Source organism: Stegastes partitus, unplaced genomic scaffold (assembly GCF_000690725.1).
Source record: "Stegastes partitus isolate 25-593 unplaced genomic scaffold, Stegastes_partitus-1.0.2 Scaffold635, whole genome shotgun sequence".
NCBI classification, from domain to species: Eukaryota; Metazoa; Chordata; class Actinopteri; family Pomacentridae; genus Stegastes; species Stegastes partitus.
The window spans coordinates 233,118-251,569 of record NW_007578366.1 but is presented as its reverse complement, the minus strand read 5'-3'; the positions used below and the strand labels follow the sequence as shown (position 1 = coordinate 251,569).

The following is an 18,452-nucleotide window of genomic DNA, read 5'->3' as shown; positions in this document are numbered from 1 at the left end:
ATGCTTTGTACTGTCATTTATTACCAGAATTTTAAGCTTCCTTTACATAAATACTTTTCTACAATACAGGGATGCAGAAAAGGCTCCAGTTGATGCATTCAAAAGGTGGCAATACACTATGAAAATGAACCCATCCATTATTAATCCTAAAAGTATATTAATAGTTATGGTTTTATTGACAATTTTGGTGAAAATATATGGATGTCTTTTATTTATTTATTTTTTAATTGCCTAAATTAAGGGGACCTTACATGGCTTTTGTTTAATTGAAGTTTTTTTTTTAAATTATTATTATTATTATTGATAATAATAATAATAATAATAATAATAATAAATTAAATACATTAATTATGCCCACTGTTAAAAATAACACTGTAAGATTTCCTGAATTAATTAATTAAGATAATTTTAAGGTCCTAATTAATTGCTGATTTTCCATGGATTTTGTGTATTTTAGGTAAATAAATATGTTAGTAAAAATTTCAGTAAAACTTATTTTTACATTGATTTTGAAATAAATTACATTTAAAATTCAAACTATTAATTTTTTTCACAGTTTAACGGAAAAAAACCCAAAAACGTTTATTTGCCGTTAGCTTGACGCGGAGTAACTGAAATCTGAAGTTGCTAACCGTCGTGAGAGCTAAGAGCCCGCTCGGTGAAGTTGTAGAAACCTTTCAGTGCTGTTCTAAAAGTTTTATTTTACAGATAGTAGGCGGCAGAAGTTTAATTTAACAGCACAAATGGCGGAAGAAAGCGTTGCTGTGAGTGCAGAAACGGCTTCACTGGGAAACGCTGACGGTAGGTAGCATTAGCTAAGCTAAGCTAACGAGCTAAAGGCTTTCAGGTTCACGTTTATATTCACTCTGAACTACGTTAACGTTTATGCACACAGATAATATAGCGTTATAAAACAGAGGTAGAAAAGGCTGTATGTGCTCCTGTTAATGAGGTTTTGGGTTAAATGTAAGCTTTGAATCCATTGATAGAAGTGTCAGTCTTAAAAAAACAGTGAACTGCTAATTAACTGACATGAATCTGGAGGCAGACAAATTGATGAAAGTGGCAGAAATGTCAGTTGATGATCTAAGTTTGACAGTTTAAACGATATTTGAAGAACACAAATCAGTTAACTGACATAAATAAAAGCTCTCCCTCCCATACATTAATGCAAAGCTATTGAGAGAAGTATGTTTATTGGAAGATGGTGTTGAGTTGACAGCGGTGGTTTAATATTTACTCCTTGGCAATCAATCCATTCAAGTCTCCAGTGACCTGAGTTTTGCACATCTGTTTTATGAGATTGATGTTTAGGAGACGGCTTCTCCCCCCCACATTTCCCCTGATGAAAGTCTAGCACCAAAAAGTTGTGAATAAATGTATGTTTAGAAGTTAGACAGTGGGCAGAAGTCTGATTGAAATTGGTATATAAATATATATTGACATTTTTAAGGCCAATTGCTCAAATTATTTCATTTTTGGCAAACATCTGCTTTCTAAAGTTTCCTCTCTTACAGAATGTGAACGTGCAGTGATGCAAGAGGATGCTGAGGGCGAATCGAAGAAGCAGCTGCCTGCAGACATGTACTACGAGTATGACGAGCTTTACTCCAGACCGACTGTCACACCACACTCTGAAATCCCGGAGAACCTCCTGCACTTCCAGTATCCTTCTTTGAAAAGCATTTCACACCACAGCTTCGCACACAGGGGTCAGATGATCACCTTACAGGTTCAGCGTTCATTCTCAGGAGTAGTATATTAATGTAATCCATTAGTAGAGGAACAATAAGACTCTCTTGACTTTTGTCACTAAAATGGAGTATGTTCTTAGCTGACTTGGAAATCTTAAGTGCCTTTGATTCTTTGCCAAGACATAACTTTCAGTCTCATCTGTTTGTGTGTTTGTTTATTAGATCAGCTGGTACTTTTACTTGATTATTTATTGCATTCAAACCTTCATCCCAGCGTTACATGACAGTGTTCCAAGGAGCTTCTCAGAAATGCTCGGCTTTCTCACTTGTCAAGTGCCCCGTAAATGTTCAGTGGGGTTCAAGTCAGTCTGTTAAAGTCAGTACTCCTTGGTAGCACTAATAGTACTACGTACATAGTAATAGTGAAAGTCTTATGTTTAATGAAGAACAAGGTGCAGGTGTATTGTTATTTTTCAAGCTATATATCATGTTTATTCTTACTATCGAATCTAAAGTAAAAATCGTTTGAAATCTCAGTGAATCTGGTTTTGACCCTTCATTCGTCCTGCATTCAGTCACTCCTTTGGTTACGACAGCGGGCACAGGTCGAACCTGCAGGTACTGGATGACAAAACTCTGATCTTTGTCGCTGGAAACCTGCTTGTGCTGGTGGACATTTTCACCAAAGAGCAGAGATACCTGCGCTCCTGCAGCGGAGGAGGAATCGGCTCCATCACGGTAACATGAGCTGTGTTATATGTCGGTGAAGAGTCACACCCAGGCTCCTGTCTACATGTGACTAACACCAGAGAGAATCAAACAGGAAGATAACTTTACGTTTACTCAGCTTTAAAGTTGCGATGCTTTAGTAGCTTGTTTTGCTGTATTTTATAGTGGAAATAATGCTGCATATACAAATTGAATCTAGATAAAACGATTAAGAGAATCACGTCAACTTTCTACGTACTTTCAAGTGAAATCATCTGATCGTACGCTAGCACCTTAATAGTAATACATTTGATGCTAAATTACAAAAGCACTGCTGTATTTATTATTTAAAAAAGGATATTTGGATCACTGAGTCTTTGTTTCTGTTTTTCAATACACAATCTGTGGTTTTAGAGAATCTTTGTTCAAACCACACTTCGGTGTTTGGAGCTTTTAGAAAATATTTTCTCTCTTTGCTCCAATCTGATCTGAACAAACTGCACTGCCTCTAAATATTATGTAACTTTCACAAGAAGAATAATGTAGAATTGAGGTTCTCTCAAACAAGTTTCATGGGTCTGCGTATAGATTTTCATACAGTATGGAAATGATAACCAACCCTGGAGGTCTTCTGAAGTTCTCCTTCACTCAAAAATGTGTTGGGCATTACATGACTGTTTGACCTCCACATTGGAGAATGATATCAGAGTTTGGCACGAAAAGGCTGTTTGGAGATTCTTTTGCTAGAAGTGGAAGGTTTCTCTGAGCTCACCAAAAATTCAAGTTAAATTCGTGTGTTGTATTTGCAAGTAAGAGTCATCATATCACTTATACGACGAAGGCAAAGTTTTACTTGTTTATCTGTCGTTTCAGTGCAAATTTCAGATGCAGGCTCATGTATGGATTTCTCCAACTGTATCATCATCGTACTGTCCTACACTATAAAATATGATATAATATTCAAATAATCCAAGTAAAGAATTCTAAGTTTTAGTGAGATTGTTTATTGACACAAAGCTTTTGTTTAAGGCTATCAAGAGCCACCTGACTGCAGTTTCTATAAAAGATGTAGTGTTTCCACATGGATGTGGAGCAAAAATAAATTAATGATATTGTTAAAAAAAAACCTTGTCTTTATCTATTGTGTGTGTGTGTGTGTGTGTGTGTGTGTGTAGGTACACCCAAGCAAGGAGTACTTTGCTGCAGCAGAGAAGGGAAACCAGCCAAACATCATCGTCTATGAATATCCCTCATTACGACCATACCGCATCCTCAGAGGTAAATAGGACAAAGACGCATTTTCACATTCCTTATGTTACGCTATTTCATACTAGTATTTTAAACTACGTGTCTATAGGCGGTACTGAGCGTGCATACAGCTACGTTGAATTTAACCACGATGGAAGCCTGTTAGCCAGCGTGGGCAACAAACCAGACTACAAGCTAACACTGTGGGACTGGAGGCAGGAGAAAGTGATGCTGAGCTGTAAAGCCACTTCTCAGGACGTCTACCGAGTCTGCTTCTCCTCATACAACCCAGAGCTGCTCACGTCGTCAGGATCCGGACACATCAAGTAAAACACACAATGAATGTGTCTAAAGGTTGTTAAAAATGACCAGGGTTTACATGTTTAGGCCCAGGCTTCTTTTCTCCAGTGAATAACTGACAAAGTGCAGATGATGGTAATTTGATAAAAGGAAACGCTTTAGTGTTGTAAAAATTTAGGCATTAAGGCTTCTTTTCCTGGCATCACGTCTACTGTTCACTGTCAATTTAAGTAAAAATGGCCAAAAAACAAACATAGGAACTTTTAAAGAAATAGGACTATTTCAGTTAAGCAAGAAAATAAATGTAGAGAGAAGCTGGTGAGCTTAGCAGAGCTGCTGGAAACAGAGAGGCTGGCTATATTCAGATGTAATAAAATCCACTTACAGACGCCTCTAAAGTTCAGTACATGACATTATATTTTGTTTAACTGGTACAGAAGTGAAGGCGTAACACTAAACAAACACTAAATGCTGGTGTTACTGGGGGTCATATGGGTGTGGGACTATTTATTCTGAGCAAGTTACTTGTTGGACAGATGAGCTGGTGACCTGTCCAGGGTGTCCCCTGCCTTCGCCCTGGGTCGGCTGGGATAGACTCCAGGCCGCCCCGTGACCCTAGTGAGGATTAAGCGGTGTATAGATAATGGATGGATGGATGGAGGTTACTTGTTGGAGTCTTCTTTTTGTGAATTTGATAATTAGACGAAGCTCCAGGAAATCCCAGCTCTCAGCCAAGAAATAGTCTAATACATAACTTCCCCTTGAAACTGTAGCTGTCATGGAAATGGCTTGACACACCAAAAGGTTTTTCTGTGCACGATTTTTTCATGCGAGATAAAAACATCTTCTCTCCTCCTCTTTTTCAGGTTCTGGAAAATATATAGCACATTAACAGGTCTTAAGTTGCAAGGATGTATGGGGCGTTTTGGCTTAACTGCAGCAACTGATATTGAGGGCTTCATGGAACTTCCTAATGGAAAGGTTTGACCCTGCTGTTGTCACATTTCTTGTCTGATTTCCACATAAACTAATGGTTAACAGGTGTGATTGACTCTTTCTCTATAAATTGTGTAATGATGATTGATTGATTGATCAACATTGCAGTTCCATGCTTGCCACTACTGCAGCTAAAACATACAGCGTTTCAGTCATTTTCAGAACTGAAAGTGACATCAGTTTTAAATTTGGTTTTGTTTTAGTTCCATGATCAATCTCTACAGTCTCTCAAAACCTAAAATATGTTGTGATGAATTATAATTTATGTTTCTAGAGGTAAATAGCAACATTAAGGCATAGGGAATAAACCACAGTTATTTCTGGGCATTAATGTTTAGAAAAAGGAAAAGTTCTAATGTGAGACTTACTGCTACTGGGTGGACTTTGTGTTTGATTGTTTTTGTTCAACTGCTGTTTGCAAGGTCAACGACGAGCTTTCCAAAATCCTCTTTTATAAATATCTTCTGTTGGAGTCAAGAGAACAAACAGTTACTTCTCCTTATCTTCTGTCAGGTGGTGTCTGGTACAGATTGGGGGAACATGCTGCTGTGGGATCGGAGTGATATAAAGGTTGAGATTTGCAATAAAAATGGACGGACCTGCCACGCTGGGACAGTCCAGCCGTTTGCCCTGGAAGACGGGCAGCTGTTGACGTTTGGCTCAGATGGAGTGATCCGAGTAAGGCTGCTTAAAAGATAGACAAGATGGACAATTGACACCTGTTAACACAGGCCAACGTTTTCATTTGCAGCCACTCTTGGTATGATGTCAATTCACATTCGGTGAACTGGACTAAAAATGTCCAAGCAACACAGCGAGGCCTGGAGAGTGAAATGCAAGAGATTATTGTTCATTGTTTGGTTTGTCTAGCTTTTGCCAAAGCTGTTGCTTGACTTTCTGGCGTCCAAAAATATGGTCAAACAATTTGGCAAACGTGGACAATAACAGTTACAAATAAAGAAATACCAAAAAAGTATTAAGTTAGGTTAGAGGTTGATTACAAAATATAAGATAATTATATATGATTATAATTATATAAGACAATAAACTTTGGCTGCTTCCTCTCTAAATGTGTTTTATGTGTGATGGCAGCTAGAAATTAGTCCATTTATTTATTTTAGGTCTTTGAAGGGTTAATTGACTTGACAGTTAGACGAACTGATCCTGGTGGAGATATTTTGTAATCTGTTTATTTAATAGCCAGTATGACTTTGTATTTCCCCGTCTCTCCTGCAGGCCTGGGACTCTGAGCTGGTCAGTGTTGCTGACAGCAACACTGACAGCAGCAAGTTTGAGGTGGAGCCTCAGAATGAGCTGGTGGTGGGACGCAACGTCTGCCTCTCTTCTATTGTGAAGAGCTCCATGCCTGACTCCTTCATCTGGTTTGCTCAGGTCAGAGGGCAGAAGGTCAAAGGTCACTTATTAAGGTTATTCGTAAACCATATTCTAGACTTATGTCTTCTCTGCTGTGTTGTCTTGTAGGATTCCAATGGAGCCATCTGGAAACTGGATCTTTCATTTAGCAACAAGGTCGGTTTCCTACACAGCCACTTTGGTTTTTATAAAGACACTAAGATTTGCAATGACCAGTTCTTCATTCTGCACTGTCAACATTTCTGTCACATAATTAAACTCAGGAAGCCTTCAGCTATCAATGACATCTCACCAGAGATAGAACCAATCAATGAGCCCACAGTCCAGATGTCCACACTCTTTAATCTGACAGACTGTAATTAATTATAACAGAAAAGAAAAGCATGAAGTTATTATTGCTTCAATTTATTTTATTTTTTTACTTAGGTGAACACATTGTTTATGGTAATACAGATGCTAATAAAAGAATTGTATTGGCTCAACACTGTTGAAATACATTGTTGTAACAAGTTGTACACAGTCTGTGTAAACCGTATTTATATCACCTGTTTCTGCAGACTCTTGATCCAGCTCGCTTGTTTTCCTTTCACCGCGGGGCGATCCAGAGCCTGGATGTGTCGAAGACATCCCATCTGATGGCCACGATCGCTATGGACTGTGAGTCTCACACGCTTCCATACCTGCACACTTATGAACACTTCAGCAAACATACATATTATATCAGGTACTTTGTCTTCATCTGTCTCTGCTGTCCAGGTTCGGTTAAAGTTTTTGACTTTCTGGAAAAAAGAGAACTAACCACTGTCTCTTTCGGAAATAATGCAACTACTCTCCGCTGGGCTCCACTGTCAGTAAGTGTGTTGATACAAATAAGACTAATGCTCCCATGTACATCGTGACTCCAGTAAACTAACCTCTGCAGCTCTGGTGTTTGCCTTTAGGTAAATGAGAGTGGAAGTTTGCTGCTGATAGGCTTTGAAGATGGGGTGGTCCGCGTACTTGAGTTCTACGACCCTCAGAAGCTATATGTACTGACGGGGCGCAGCTCTAAAGAGGAAGCCAAGCTGCGCCTCAGACAGGTCGTCAAACCCCACAATGCTGCTGTAACTGCTGTGGCATATGATCGAAACGGGGAGATCTTAGCCACGGGGGTAAGAGGTTTTCAGGGTTTTTACCACTGTAAGAGGCTGCATTTGAAAACCCATGACTCCACAGAAAGAAGCAGTTTGTCAAAAGCTCTTTGTTTGCTTCTATTGTTAGCTGAAACAACTGTTTTTGGAAATCTTGTGTTTTGAAATAAGCTTAGCTCTTAAAAGAACACATCCCTGCATTCACTGAGTAGTAACGTGTGTAAAGTGACTGAGAAGTTTTTATCCTGCTAAAGCTTTAGTCAATTTCGACTCGTTGAAGTTAGTAGCTGGTTAAAAGTTCCCTGTAGTGTTTTTCACATGTAGTAGCACTACGACGTTTCTGTAGACACTTTATTAGTACATAGTTTTGTTTAATTTTCCTGTTTCCTGTTTTTTGCTGTGTCTCACCTTTCTGATCTCAAATCACAACCGTCTTCATCAGAGCGTAGACTGCACGGTGTTCTTCTTTACTGTAGAAGATGAATACCAGCCCATTGGTTTTATTCACGTGCCTGGGGCAGTACAGGCGCTGGAGTGGTCACCTCATTCCCATGTAAGTCTGCTCTCTGGCTGCTTCTGCTTTTAGAGAAGGAATTACACAAAATTACAATTCAGCCCGCCCACTCGCCCATGTTTTTGATGCAAAATAAGTAATTTATTTGATGATTTGTTTCACATTTTTACTCAGCCTGACAACAGGCTGCTTATACTGTGTCAGAGCGGGCATGTGGTCGAGGTGCAGCGTCCGCATCCCGAGGCCCAGCAGCCAGCCAAAACCTTCCACCTGTCTGAGCTGCCCAGAAGATCATTCAGGTTTGGGAGCATCAAATCTCAACTACAGGTCAGAATTTGTTCTGTGTCAGCTGTACTTTGTTGTGCTTTGATGAAATACATGCAACTCATGGATGTATTATCAAACTACTTCTATATGTACTGGCATAATGTATGTTTTGTGTCTGATCTGCACTTCATAATTCTCCTGATATCATCTCAGTGGTCATCTCTTCCCTGTATTTTCTGTCTTTCATGTCTTGCTGCGTGGTTCCATGTCACGTCAGACCATTTTTTGTTTTAATTTGTGCGTTTGTGTGTTTCAGAGAGAGGAGGAAACCATAAGACGTCAAGTTACAAAGAAGATGAAGAAGAAGGAGAGAGAGAAAGAAGAATCACAGCAGCCAGGCACAGAAGAAGAAGAGGAAGAGTTACCACCTCTCTGCAGTGTTGACACTCCAAGTCCTCTCTACTGTGGATTCTACTCACTGCCTGGACAGTTCTGGCTCTCAATGGTACATACACTCACACACACACTATACAGTTCTTGACTATCCACAATTACATCTCAGTAGTCTGTGGATAATAGAACTTTCAGGAAGTTAATTCAGCTGAATTAGTCAACTCGGTTAAAAAATGAGGGGTGTGGCTTTACACCAGCGTTCAACAAACAGCAAGAACCTACTAAAAAGGTAAGAAATTGTCTAATACCTGATGTATTCAAATGCTGTGTCAGATTTTTAACCTTATCTTAACCTGTGCTTTGATGCAATGGTGGCTCATTTATATACCAACAATAATGTGAGACAAAATGTAAACAATACTTGTAGCTGATGAGAGAGAATCTTAGTTGAGGTATATCAACAAATTAAATAATAACACTTCATTGCATATATAATACAGAGCTTTAATTCCCCGTAACGACTGAATCCGATTTTCTTTCTCGTTGTTCCTCTCTCCCCTGCAGGGTGGAATTGACTCAGGATTCTTGTATCACTGTAAGTTTTCTGACAAACAGGAAGCGGATCCAGAGAAGCAGGATGATGTGCCCTTTGACTCCCTGCCTGTACACAATGCAGATGACGACCCCATTCTCGCCATTACGTTTAGGTAGCAAGAGAGCAAACAAACAAATCAGTCTGCTGTCACTCATAGGACTAAATCCACACTGTTTTTTAATGACATGAATCTGTCTATAGTAAGATTCATAGGGAATGTTTTGGACTGTAAAATTTAAAGTCACATATGGAACAACAGTAGCATAACCTGTTAAAGGTGATAGTTAAAATGTCCTTCCTGCTGCTTTGTCTTTTTTCATAGCTCTGACAAGCAGCTTCTGCTCTGTGGCATGCACTCAGGCTCCATCAGAGTTTACCCTCTGCAGCCTGGAGATCACAGCATCACCTCCATGCAGGCCTACTGGACTCTCAGCGTCCACGACAACGAGCACGGACACCTGCGGCACATCCGCTGTAGCCATGACGACCACTTTGTGCTGACAGCGGGAGACGATGGGAACATCTTCTCGTTCAGCCTGCTTCCTCCAGAGGAGCTACAGAAAAGCCTGCAGAGAAAGAAGGCCAAGGTTCCTTCTCCAAGGGTCAGTCCACATTTTATTAACATTTTGTTTTTGCCTTCTTTCTAACCATACTGCTCGTTCGGTTCCATGGACGACATCATCAGTCTGTCAGGCGGTCCATACAAATCTGTTTACTGTTTTCACATTTTCCAGTTAATGAGTTTTTAAACTGCAGAAAAGGTGTTGGATGTTGTCATAAAGTTTGTCTGTGCTCAGCTGGAGGAGATGAGATAAATCCGGACGAAAAAGCAATGTCACCTTGTTCACATGTGGTTCTAACAGGAAGGTCTTGAGAATAAGCCGCTGCCTGCAGACATTGAAGACCGCAAGGCCTACAGGTGAGTGGAACTGGCCTGTTAAGGGATAATTTGATCTTTCTCTGTTCCACTGTCATTCTGTTCTGTTTACTAGATACTTGTCTTCCTTTGTGTTTCTGTCAGTTTTCTTTCCTTTAGGCTCTCTTAGCAAATGATTTGTGGAGTAGGTAACAGCATGCCTGCATCGAACATTTACTGTTTGCATTAAATTTTAGGTTCTTTTGAAGATGCAACTTTGAAAACTTGAGATACACTGTGACTCAAGAAAATCACAAGTTTTATCCCCTCAAACTTTTCCTCCCTCCAGCATAGAGTCGGCTTTGCAGAATCTTCAGAAAGACCGTCTGCGTCAGGAGGCTGAACTAAAGCTCCAGGAGAAGCGGAAGAAATTGGCTGAGATCCAGAAGAAGTATGAGCAGGTGCTGAAAGACAATCAGAGTCTGCCGGAGCATGTTCGCCTTACACCTGAGGTAAAGAAAGCACGCACTGAAGCTACTGAACTAGCTGTGTACTAAATAGTCCATAACTTCGATATTCATGTGGGCTACTCAGACTGCTGAAGCCTCATATATAACATATATTTATGTGTGTGTGTGTAGGAGCTGCAGCTGGACTCGCGTTTTTATGAACTTGTAGAGAGGATGAAGACCGAGCGGATGATGGAGGTCAAAAAACAGTTGGCTTGGGAGCAGGAGCGCTGCAACATAGCATTCAACAAACTACATGACTGGTACACACGCCACATATGTTTGTATTACCTGGATAGCTACAGATAGAGCACTTAAGTTGATGTCCAGTGGAATCCAATGAGTTTGTCTTTTCACTGACTGCCTCTTCCATGTTTGTATTTACCAGCAGAGAATTGTGACAAGTGTAGGATTACAGGATTAACATTCTTATGAACTCTGATTTCACTGAGGTCGCATTGCAAAAAATCTGACCTGTATCTGATTTTAGACCACAAATGGAAGTGTCCCACATCGGAATTGAAAAGATTAGACTTTACGTGATCTGTGCAGTCAGTTTGTCATGTTTGCTTCTCATTTTGCTTTACTTTAGCGCGCCTGGTTTGTGTCCGTACTTAGGACCTCCTTCCTGTCTTCATCATGTCAAAAAATCACAATGTTTTTAAGGAAATCATACAATGTGTCCCAGTGGAATTCTTTTCCTCTAATCTTCTCTATTTTCGCTGTTTATTCTCACTACAACCATCAAAGCAGTGTGTAACCATGTTGACAGCTAAACATATGAGGTATGTGGTAGGAACGAAATGAGATTAGTTTAATAGCTGATATTAGTCACACAAGAATACACATTTCACTTAGTTTACTGCATGTGTTTCTGCCCCAACAAGTGAAAAAGGTAGAGTGATTGCTGACGAAAGCAGACTGGCACACTAAGAAGTTTTGATTTATATTTAGTATTGCCCCTGTCGGTAAAAAGTTAGGAAAGCGTCCTCAGAGTCAAACCCTCCCAACTCTTTGTTTGTTTTCAGGTTCAAGGAGTCTCCAGAGGCTAACGTGGTCACCGTGGTCACCATCTGCAGTGACCACAGAGTTTCTACCTACCATCTGCCAGTTCTTACCAACCTTTCAGCTCAGCAGAACACACCCAGCTCCTCTGATGGACACAGAGAAGACGCTGCTCCCGAACACACAAAACACGGGGCCAGACCTGCGAATGACGGCAGCGAAACAGAAGGTGGGAAAGTGTTTGTGTGTTTGTTTCACCTGTCAAACACATTTGTGGCCTCTCACTTTTGTGTGTGCTCCAGAGGAGGAGGAGCTGCGCCCCCTAGAGGGTCGTTCTACGATGAAATTGGGAAATCGGCAGGAAGGGAGGCTTCAGAAAGCTGCAACGAAAGCTCGAGCCAAAATAGAGAAGAGGAAGCAGGAATGGGCCCAACTGTTAGTGTCAAGTTTAGCAACTTACTCTTACATACAACATATTTTCCACAGTTTGTTGTTGTTGTATATGGCAATGACTTTTCCTCTCATTCCTAACCATGGAGTTAAAACTTGCAGTGCCAGATGAACCAGCTAGGGCTTGCTGAAGCTAAAACGAGCTATAACTATTCTAAAACGGGATTATGGTGTCTCAGTTATGCAGAGAAACCAGACGAGAACTATGAGGATCCGCAGTATGTGCAGGCCATCCATGAAGCCGAAGAGAGCTTACAACTCATGACCAATCCTTCAGCGCTGATAAACATGAAGGAGCTCGTTGAAAGGAAAAGAGAGGAATTCACTGCTCTGCAGGAAAATGTACAAATTACAGAACTACACAAACATGCACATGCACTCATACATGTGAAATCCTCCCCTCTTTGTTTCCTCATTTCCACTTCAAAGTTAAAAAGATGTGTATTTTTTACACTACACCAGTATATTTACAAGTGCATAATTGCTTTGGGGAACGTGTGATTATGACTTCCTGATCTATAAAAAGAATTATTTTGTACCCCCAATATTTTTAGTAGTCAGTCATTTGGTCCCTGCAAAAGCTAAAAGGAAGCTGATTTTCTTCGCTCATTACTCTGTGTTAATTGACTCAAAAACACACGAGGTGCTAATTGAGCTACATGTTGTTTTACATGTCTAGTAGGAGCAACTAAAACCACAGCTGTGAGCACCACACCAAACACAAATCTCAATTCCACATGCCATACATTCCATACCAGTAAAACTCACTCTGTTTATATCATAATCACATATCAATGTTGCTGCTAGAGTTGATTTAAAAAAACAAAACAAAAAAAAACAACAACAACGTATGAATCACTGATGAAAAAAAAAAAAGAGTTAAAGACCGGATTCACTCAGTGACTCCTTCCATCCCAACAGATCAGAGAAAAGCAGATCAAGATGAATAAACAGATTGTGGCATTACGGGACTCCAAGGTTCGCCTGGTATCGTGGTTGCATGCTCAGGGCCAGCAGCTGCAGAAGGTCCAGCAGCTTCTGGCGAAACATCTCCACCGTCCTCCACCCACGCTGCCCTCCATACTACCAGAGGAAACCCCTGAGAAATGGCTGCTGAACAAGCTCACTGCCTTGAGGCGATACCGGCCTCTGTGGGAGCAGAGGTACTTGATTTAGGTTCCACTATGATCCAAGACTCAGACCAAAGCAGACAATAAATACTGTTTCTTTTCAAAAACATGATTCTGTTGGAGATAACCAGATCTGTAGCAGTCATGAAGCAGAAAAAGAACGGTGTTTTATTATATATGTGTATTTTATTGCTTTTAAACAGGTGTAAGGAAAGGGGGAATCTTTGTTGGAGTAGCAGCGAGGTAGCAAGTTTTGTGGAGCAGGTGCATAAAGAAGTGGAAAGGGAGGAAGAAGAGAAAGCTTCCAGTCTATGTGCTTCATCTGTAACTATAGAAGAAGAAGAAGACGACACAGCAGTGGGAGAAGGAGCAGAGCTGAGCGAGCTGGAGAAGGAGCTGCAGAGGGAAAAGGAGATCAGACTGCTTTATGAGCAGGACTCTCTGCTGAAGAAGGTCGTCACCATTGTATAATTATATATAAGGCCACATGTTAGTTCAAATGTGTAATCATTTGCAAAATATCTTCTGGAGTCTCATTGATCAATAAGATCTCATTAATATGTAAATGTATGTATATAAACATAATCTGTGGATGTGCTTTTTAATCTTCAGATGGAGAGTTCAATGAGCCAGTTTGACACGGAGCTCCTACTGCTGCGTCGGAAGAAAGTTCGTCTGGACATCCAGCTGAAGCTGGACAACCTCCACCAGCTGACGGTCCACCAGGAGAGGCTGGTCCTCAATGAGTTTGAGAAGAGGGAGGGCAGCCTGCAGGAGAACCTCAACAGATGCGTTAAGGAGGAGAACAGCATCACAGTGAGAAGCAGTTAATGTACCTGTGTTCTAGTAGATGCAGCTGGTTCTTTCTTTTCTTCACATACTTTAGCAGTGTGTTGAAACAGTCACACCAGTGTTTTTCTCATTTTTTTTTCTATTATTGCATACTTCCTGTATGTACTACAGTATTGCTGCCCACGGTGTGTAGTTATTTGAAACAGACTAAAATTACCTCTGAGAGCACAAACGACAAAACACACAGAGTAGACAGATCCCCATGTGGACTTTCTCATTTGTCTAATAAACAGTTTTGCCATCAGTCATTCACTCAGTCAAAATCACATCTGACACCGTCGATAGTCACTCAGATGTTGGTCGCATTGTGGCTCAGCTGTTATTGTGCAGAAGAATCTTCTTAACTCTAACTTTCTTGGCAACAAGATTGTAGCTGACATAATACAACAAACAATAGCATTTGTCACTTATTAATTTGTAATCTTTATAGTCGAGGATTAAGTAGTTGTGTATTGGGCTCTGTGCACTACGAATATGAAGTTGGCCTAAAGCAGTGTTTTAACGCCGAAGCTCTCATCCTCTGAACACTGTTAATAGATCCTAATCTAATTCTGTGTTCTCTGTTTCTGGACAGTCTCAGCTGGAGGAGTGTAAGGAACAGCTGGAACTGCAGCGGAGTCACATAGTGAAGCTGCAGACGAAAGAGAAGACTCTGAATGCTGAGTTTCAGAATTTGCTAGATGGCAACGACAAGCTTCGAGAGTTTCTTACCAGTGTCTTCAAAAAGAACATCAAGCCTGTGAAGACGGAGGAGCCAAAAGGTGAAGCTGAGGGAAAGTGACAGTGTGTGTGATTTATGAGTATCAACTTATCAATGTGACCTTCACGATCCAAATGTGTGTTTAAAGAAGAGGAGCGCGATGAGGACGATGACTGGGGTGACGACGACTACAGCAGCACAGAGGACGGAGGAGCCACGATGGACGTCAGTGCTTGCCCTCCAGGTTGGTGTTGTGGCAGAAGAAAAGTTAAAATATTTATGAAACCAGTGAAATGCCATTCAAATCCAAAATTAGAGTCATTTTGCAGTTCTTCATGGTTTGACTGATACTAGCTTCAACCTGAGGTATAAGCGTGAGTGTCTGTTTTAGGCTGCAAGCCAGAACTGCTTGAGTGCATTTCAATGCTGCGTGAGCGTCGGCAGAACTTAGAGGAGCTGCTGGCAGAGGAGAAGAAGAGTGTTCAAGCTCTGAAGATAAAATATGACTCCCTTGTTAAAAAGGTCAAACTCAGTTTTTTTTTATCTCTCCTAATGACTGATGAGCCTCTGTTAGCATGTTGTCTTTGTTCACTCGTGACCTGTGAATCTTTTTGTCATTGCAGGAGACTTCAGCAAAGAGCTGTCGGAAGGCAGCAGAGAAGAAATTGGAGCTGATCAAGAAAGAGATACTGGAGAAAATGAACGCACTGGATGTGGTGGTTCCACTCAGACTGCATCAGGTAAACAGTGTGAAGACAAAACAACTAGTTCAAGCTAGTTCACATTTTGTGTGCACAGTTCCAGTAACCTTGAAGATGATGAACGCACAGTTAACACATTAAAACATCAATATGGATGAAAGTGATATTTTCCACAGTGCTATTAATCTCCACAGTGGCAGGTTTAAAGATTTAAGGTTTTGAAGATCTCACAAGGTGTCGTACATTTGGTTTTACTGACCACATATCTGCTGTTGGGTTCATAGGTTTTGCGAGTGAGCCAGGATTAGACTGTATTTACTGACAGTTTCTTTTCTTTGCCAAATCATTTGTTGAAGATGAATAGCTGCATCCAAAAAATGGCAGAAAGTAGTTAATAAAACAAAGACGAACGAGTGATGCATGATCTGTGCTTTAGAGAAGACAGTTTAGTGTTGTCAGTGTAAGTTTTGTTTGTCGTACCCCGCTGCATCAGAATTCTTAGTGTCTTATAAATACATGTGAGCTGGGCACCTGTACGGACATAGCATGATAATATTCAGCGAATTAGGAGAAGATAATGATCAGCAAATATACCATTCTGAGAAGCTGGAACCAGTGGATTTTTGGCATCGTGATGTCAAAATAATTAATTTTACATTGTTGTGCAGCTCTGTCACCGTTTTATGTTTTAGTTTAGAATGGAGAGTCAGTTTCATTTTACAAAATACACCAAAAATGTATTTTCTAATTTAGATTTCGGCAGTAGGTATTAATTTTTAAATCTGGTAATAGAAATTTAAGTTTAATTAAAAAAATAAAAAATAAATAAAAATTAATCGAAATGTCATTATTTTGTGCACAAATGAAAAATGATTTTATATGGATTTTGAATAAACAAGATTTTTATTGTAATATTGGCATGTTTAAAAAGTTTATGTGGTGCTACACAACTATGTCTCGACTTGTACTCATCCCCTGCCACTTGCTCTCCGTCCATTCTCGTCCTTCCACCCTCTCCGTCCTCCAGATTCAAGTGAGCAGTAAGAACTTGGTGCCATCAGACCTGGGCGAGGTCATGGTGCTGGACAGAATGGAGATTGAAAAACTGCAGGAATGTATCAAGCAGCTGAAGGTGGACAATAAACAACAGAATGATCTGTACGTTGAAGCTAAGCAGAAGTACACCAGGCTAAACCGCAACCTCGAAGACATGGCTACCGAGATCACAGGTAAGACCCACATCGAGCAACAACCTCAGTCTGGAGGAGCTCAAACTGCCATCCAGTTCAACCTGAAACCTGCCATGATTTGTAAAGACACGAAGTGAGAAGTTTAGATAAACACACAGCAGGGAAAACAAAAAAGATGGTCATTATCCAGATTTTAGTTTTTGGCTGGTTCTTAAATTCAGCCACTGAACCTTCATAATCTGTGTGTTCTGCTGTGTTTGTGTGTCTGTTGGTGTAGAGATGGAAGGAAAGTGCAACGAGCTGATGATGCAGAAGTTTGGGAGGCTGGTGGATCTGGACGCGCTGCAGACGCAGACAGGAAACAGAGAGCTGGAGAAGCTCAAACAAGACAAACGCCGCCTCGAAGCTGCATTTAAAAAGGAGCTCAAACAGTGGGATGTACGCTGACTGTGGGATATCCATATCTCTGCCATGTTTAAACGTATTCGGGCATTTACTTAAAAAAACACGACAAAGAAATAATTTAGATTGTAAGTTTGTTTTTTTTTTTTGATTTGTTCTTCTGAAAACTCAGGAAAAGGTGGACGAGGCGCGTGACCGTCTGTCTGAGGTGACCGAACGTAACACTCAGCTTCTCTACAGCATGACAAGCCTCAATGACGAGAAGGTCAGACTGGAACGGAAACTCGAGGCCAGACAGAAAGCAAAGGTGATCTTTGTTTTAAGTTCCTTTTATATGTGATATTAATAAAAGCGGGGGACTACAGTGGTCATGTATGCATCTAGGCTTGTATTCATTGGGAAAACATTATTGCTCAACAGTATGAACTCACTCCTCTTTACTTGAGCTTCAGTTCATGCTAACTAAAGTCCCTCTGCACTCGAGTATTTGTTGCTGACACGTTGCCATATTGATCTGTGTTTACTGCTCAGCATGATGTCTTAAAAGTTTGACACTAGAAGGCTTTTCTCACCTTCATCTGCTGAAGGAGGAAATTTGTGCTGAGTTCTCCTGAAAACTAGCTTCAAGACATGTGATGTAATTTAACACATTTTGGAAGCCAATCCAGGGCAATGAGCACCTTTAAGAAGTGCAAAGGTTTAAAAATAATGAATGCTGGGTCAGACTTAAACCCATTATGTTATTTTTATCCATTGAACATGGTTGTATTTTTGACCACTGAGGTGTTTAAAGGAATCTGTGTCTATTCAGGGCAAACAGCGGCGCCGGGATCACACCAGACGTGAGACTCAGGAGGACATTCGGAGGCTCAAGGAGACGACAGAGAGACAATCACAGCAGCAGAGAACCCTCAGACGAGAGATCGACCGACTGTCCCGTAGTGGAGGCCACGTCTCGGCCTCCAGCGTGGTTCAGCTGCCTTTTCTAGCAGAGAAACAAGCACAAGGACATCCAACGAAGCCATCTAAACCACAAAAGTCACGCAAAAAGTCAAGCAAAAAAGGTGCTAATTAACTGAGAACAGGCAGAAGCAGTTGAAGCAGATTTATGATATACAATCCAAGTTTCAGTTTCACATTTAAAGTTACTGTTATTATTCAAAGACTCACTTATACTTGTTCCTTTACTAAATTGTCATTGATGACGAAAAACTATAACCAATTAGTTGAAACTGACAATTTTTTATGTAGTCTAGAAAAATTCAAAAATCCTTTTTGAAAGTTTAAGGTTGATATTATTAAAAATGTTAAAACTGATCATTAAAACTAATGGACAGCTGCAGGAAAGTCAGTTGTCCCAACATGTGTATGACATGTATGTATTTTAAGCATCTCTATGACTAATTATATGACATTTAGATCGTTTTAATTTCATAAG

The 18,452-nt window shown here is 40.4% G+C and overlaps 1 protein-coding gene across 1 annotated transcript; it reads left to right on the top strand.

The window, feature by feature from the left end:
- Window positions 1-1,534: 1,534 nt before the first annotated feature.
- LOC103363154 (uncharacterized) lies at window positions 1,535-18,089 on the top strand. Its single transcript, XM_008289780.1, has 33 exons — window positions 1,535-1,665; window positions 2,270-2,432; window positions 3,578-3,680; window positions 3,760-3,976; window positions 4,817-4,931; window positions 5,460-5,624; window positions 6,183-6,338; window positions 6,429-6,476; window positions 6,878-6,977; window positions 7,077-7,171; window positions 7,262-7,471; window positions 7,893-8,003; window positions 8,139-8,291; window positions 8,548-8,736; window positions 9,189-9,331; window positions 9,542-9,821; window positions 10,083-10,138; window positions 10,425-10,587; window positions 10,717-10,847; window positions 11,613-11,818; window positions 11,892-12,024; window positions 12,219-12,381; window positions 12,961-13,202; window positions 13,373-13,634; window positions 13,782-13,985; window positions 14,596-14,782; window positions 14,870-14,965; window positions 15,113-15,243; window positions 15,345-15,461; window positions 16,450-16,651; window positions 16,890-17,050; window positions 17,187-17,279; window positions 17,826-18,089. The coding sequence occupies exons 1-33, from the start codon at window positions 1,535-1,537 to the stop codon at window positions 18,087-18,089; spliced, it is 5,190 nt and encodes a 1,729-aa protein (XP_008288002.1).
- Window positions 18,090-18,452: the final 363 nt, after the last annotated feature.

Excerpts from the sequence above, each read along its gene's own strand:
- LOC103363154 (XM_008289780.1), top strand. The coding sequence starts at position 1,535 with ATGCAAGAGGATGCTGAGGGCGAATCGAAGAAGCAGCTGCCTGCAGAC. Across the intron at positions 10,139-10,424 it reads GAAGACCGCAAGGCCTACAG|CATAGAGTCGGCTTTGCAGA; the intron begins GTGAGTGGAACT and ends TCCTCCCTCCAG. Across the intron at positions 14,966-15,112 it reads CGTCAGTGCTTGCCCTCCAG|GCTGCAAGCCAGAACTGCTT; the intron begins GTTGGTGTTGTG and ends TGTCTGTTTTAG.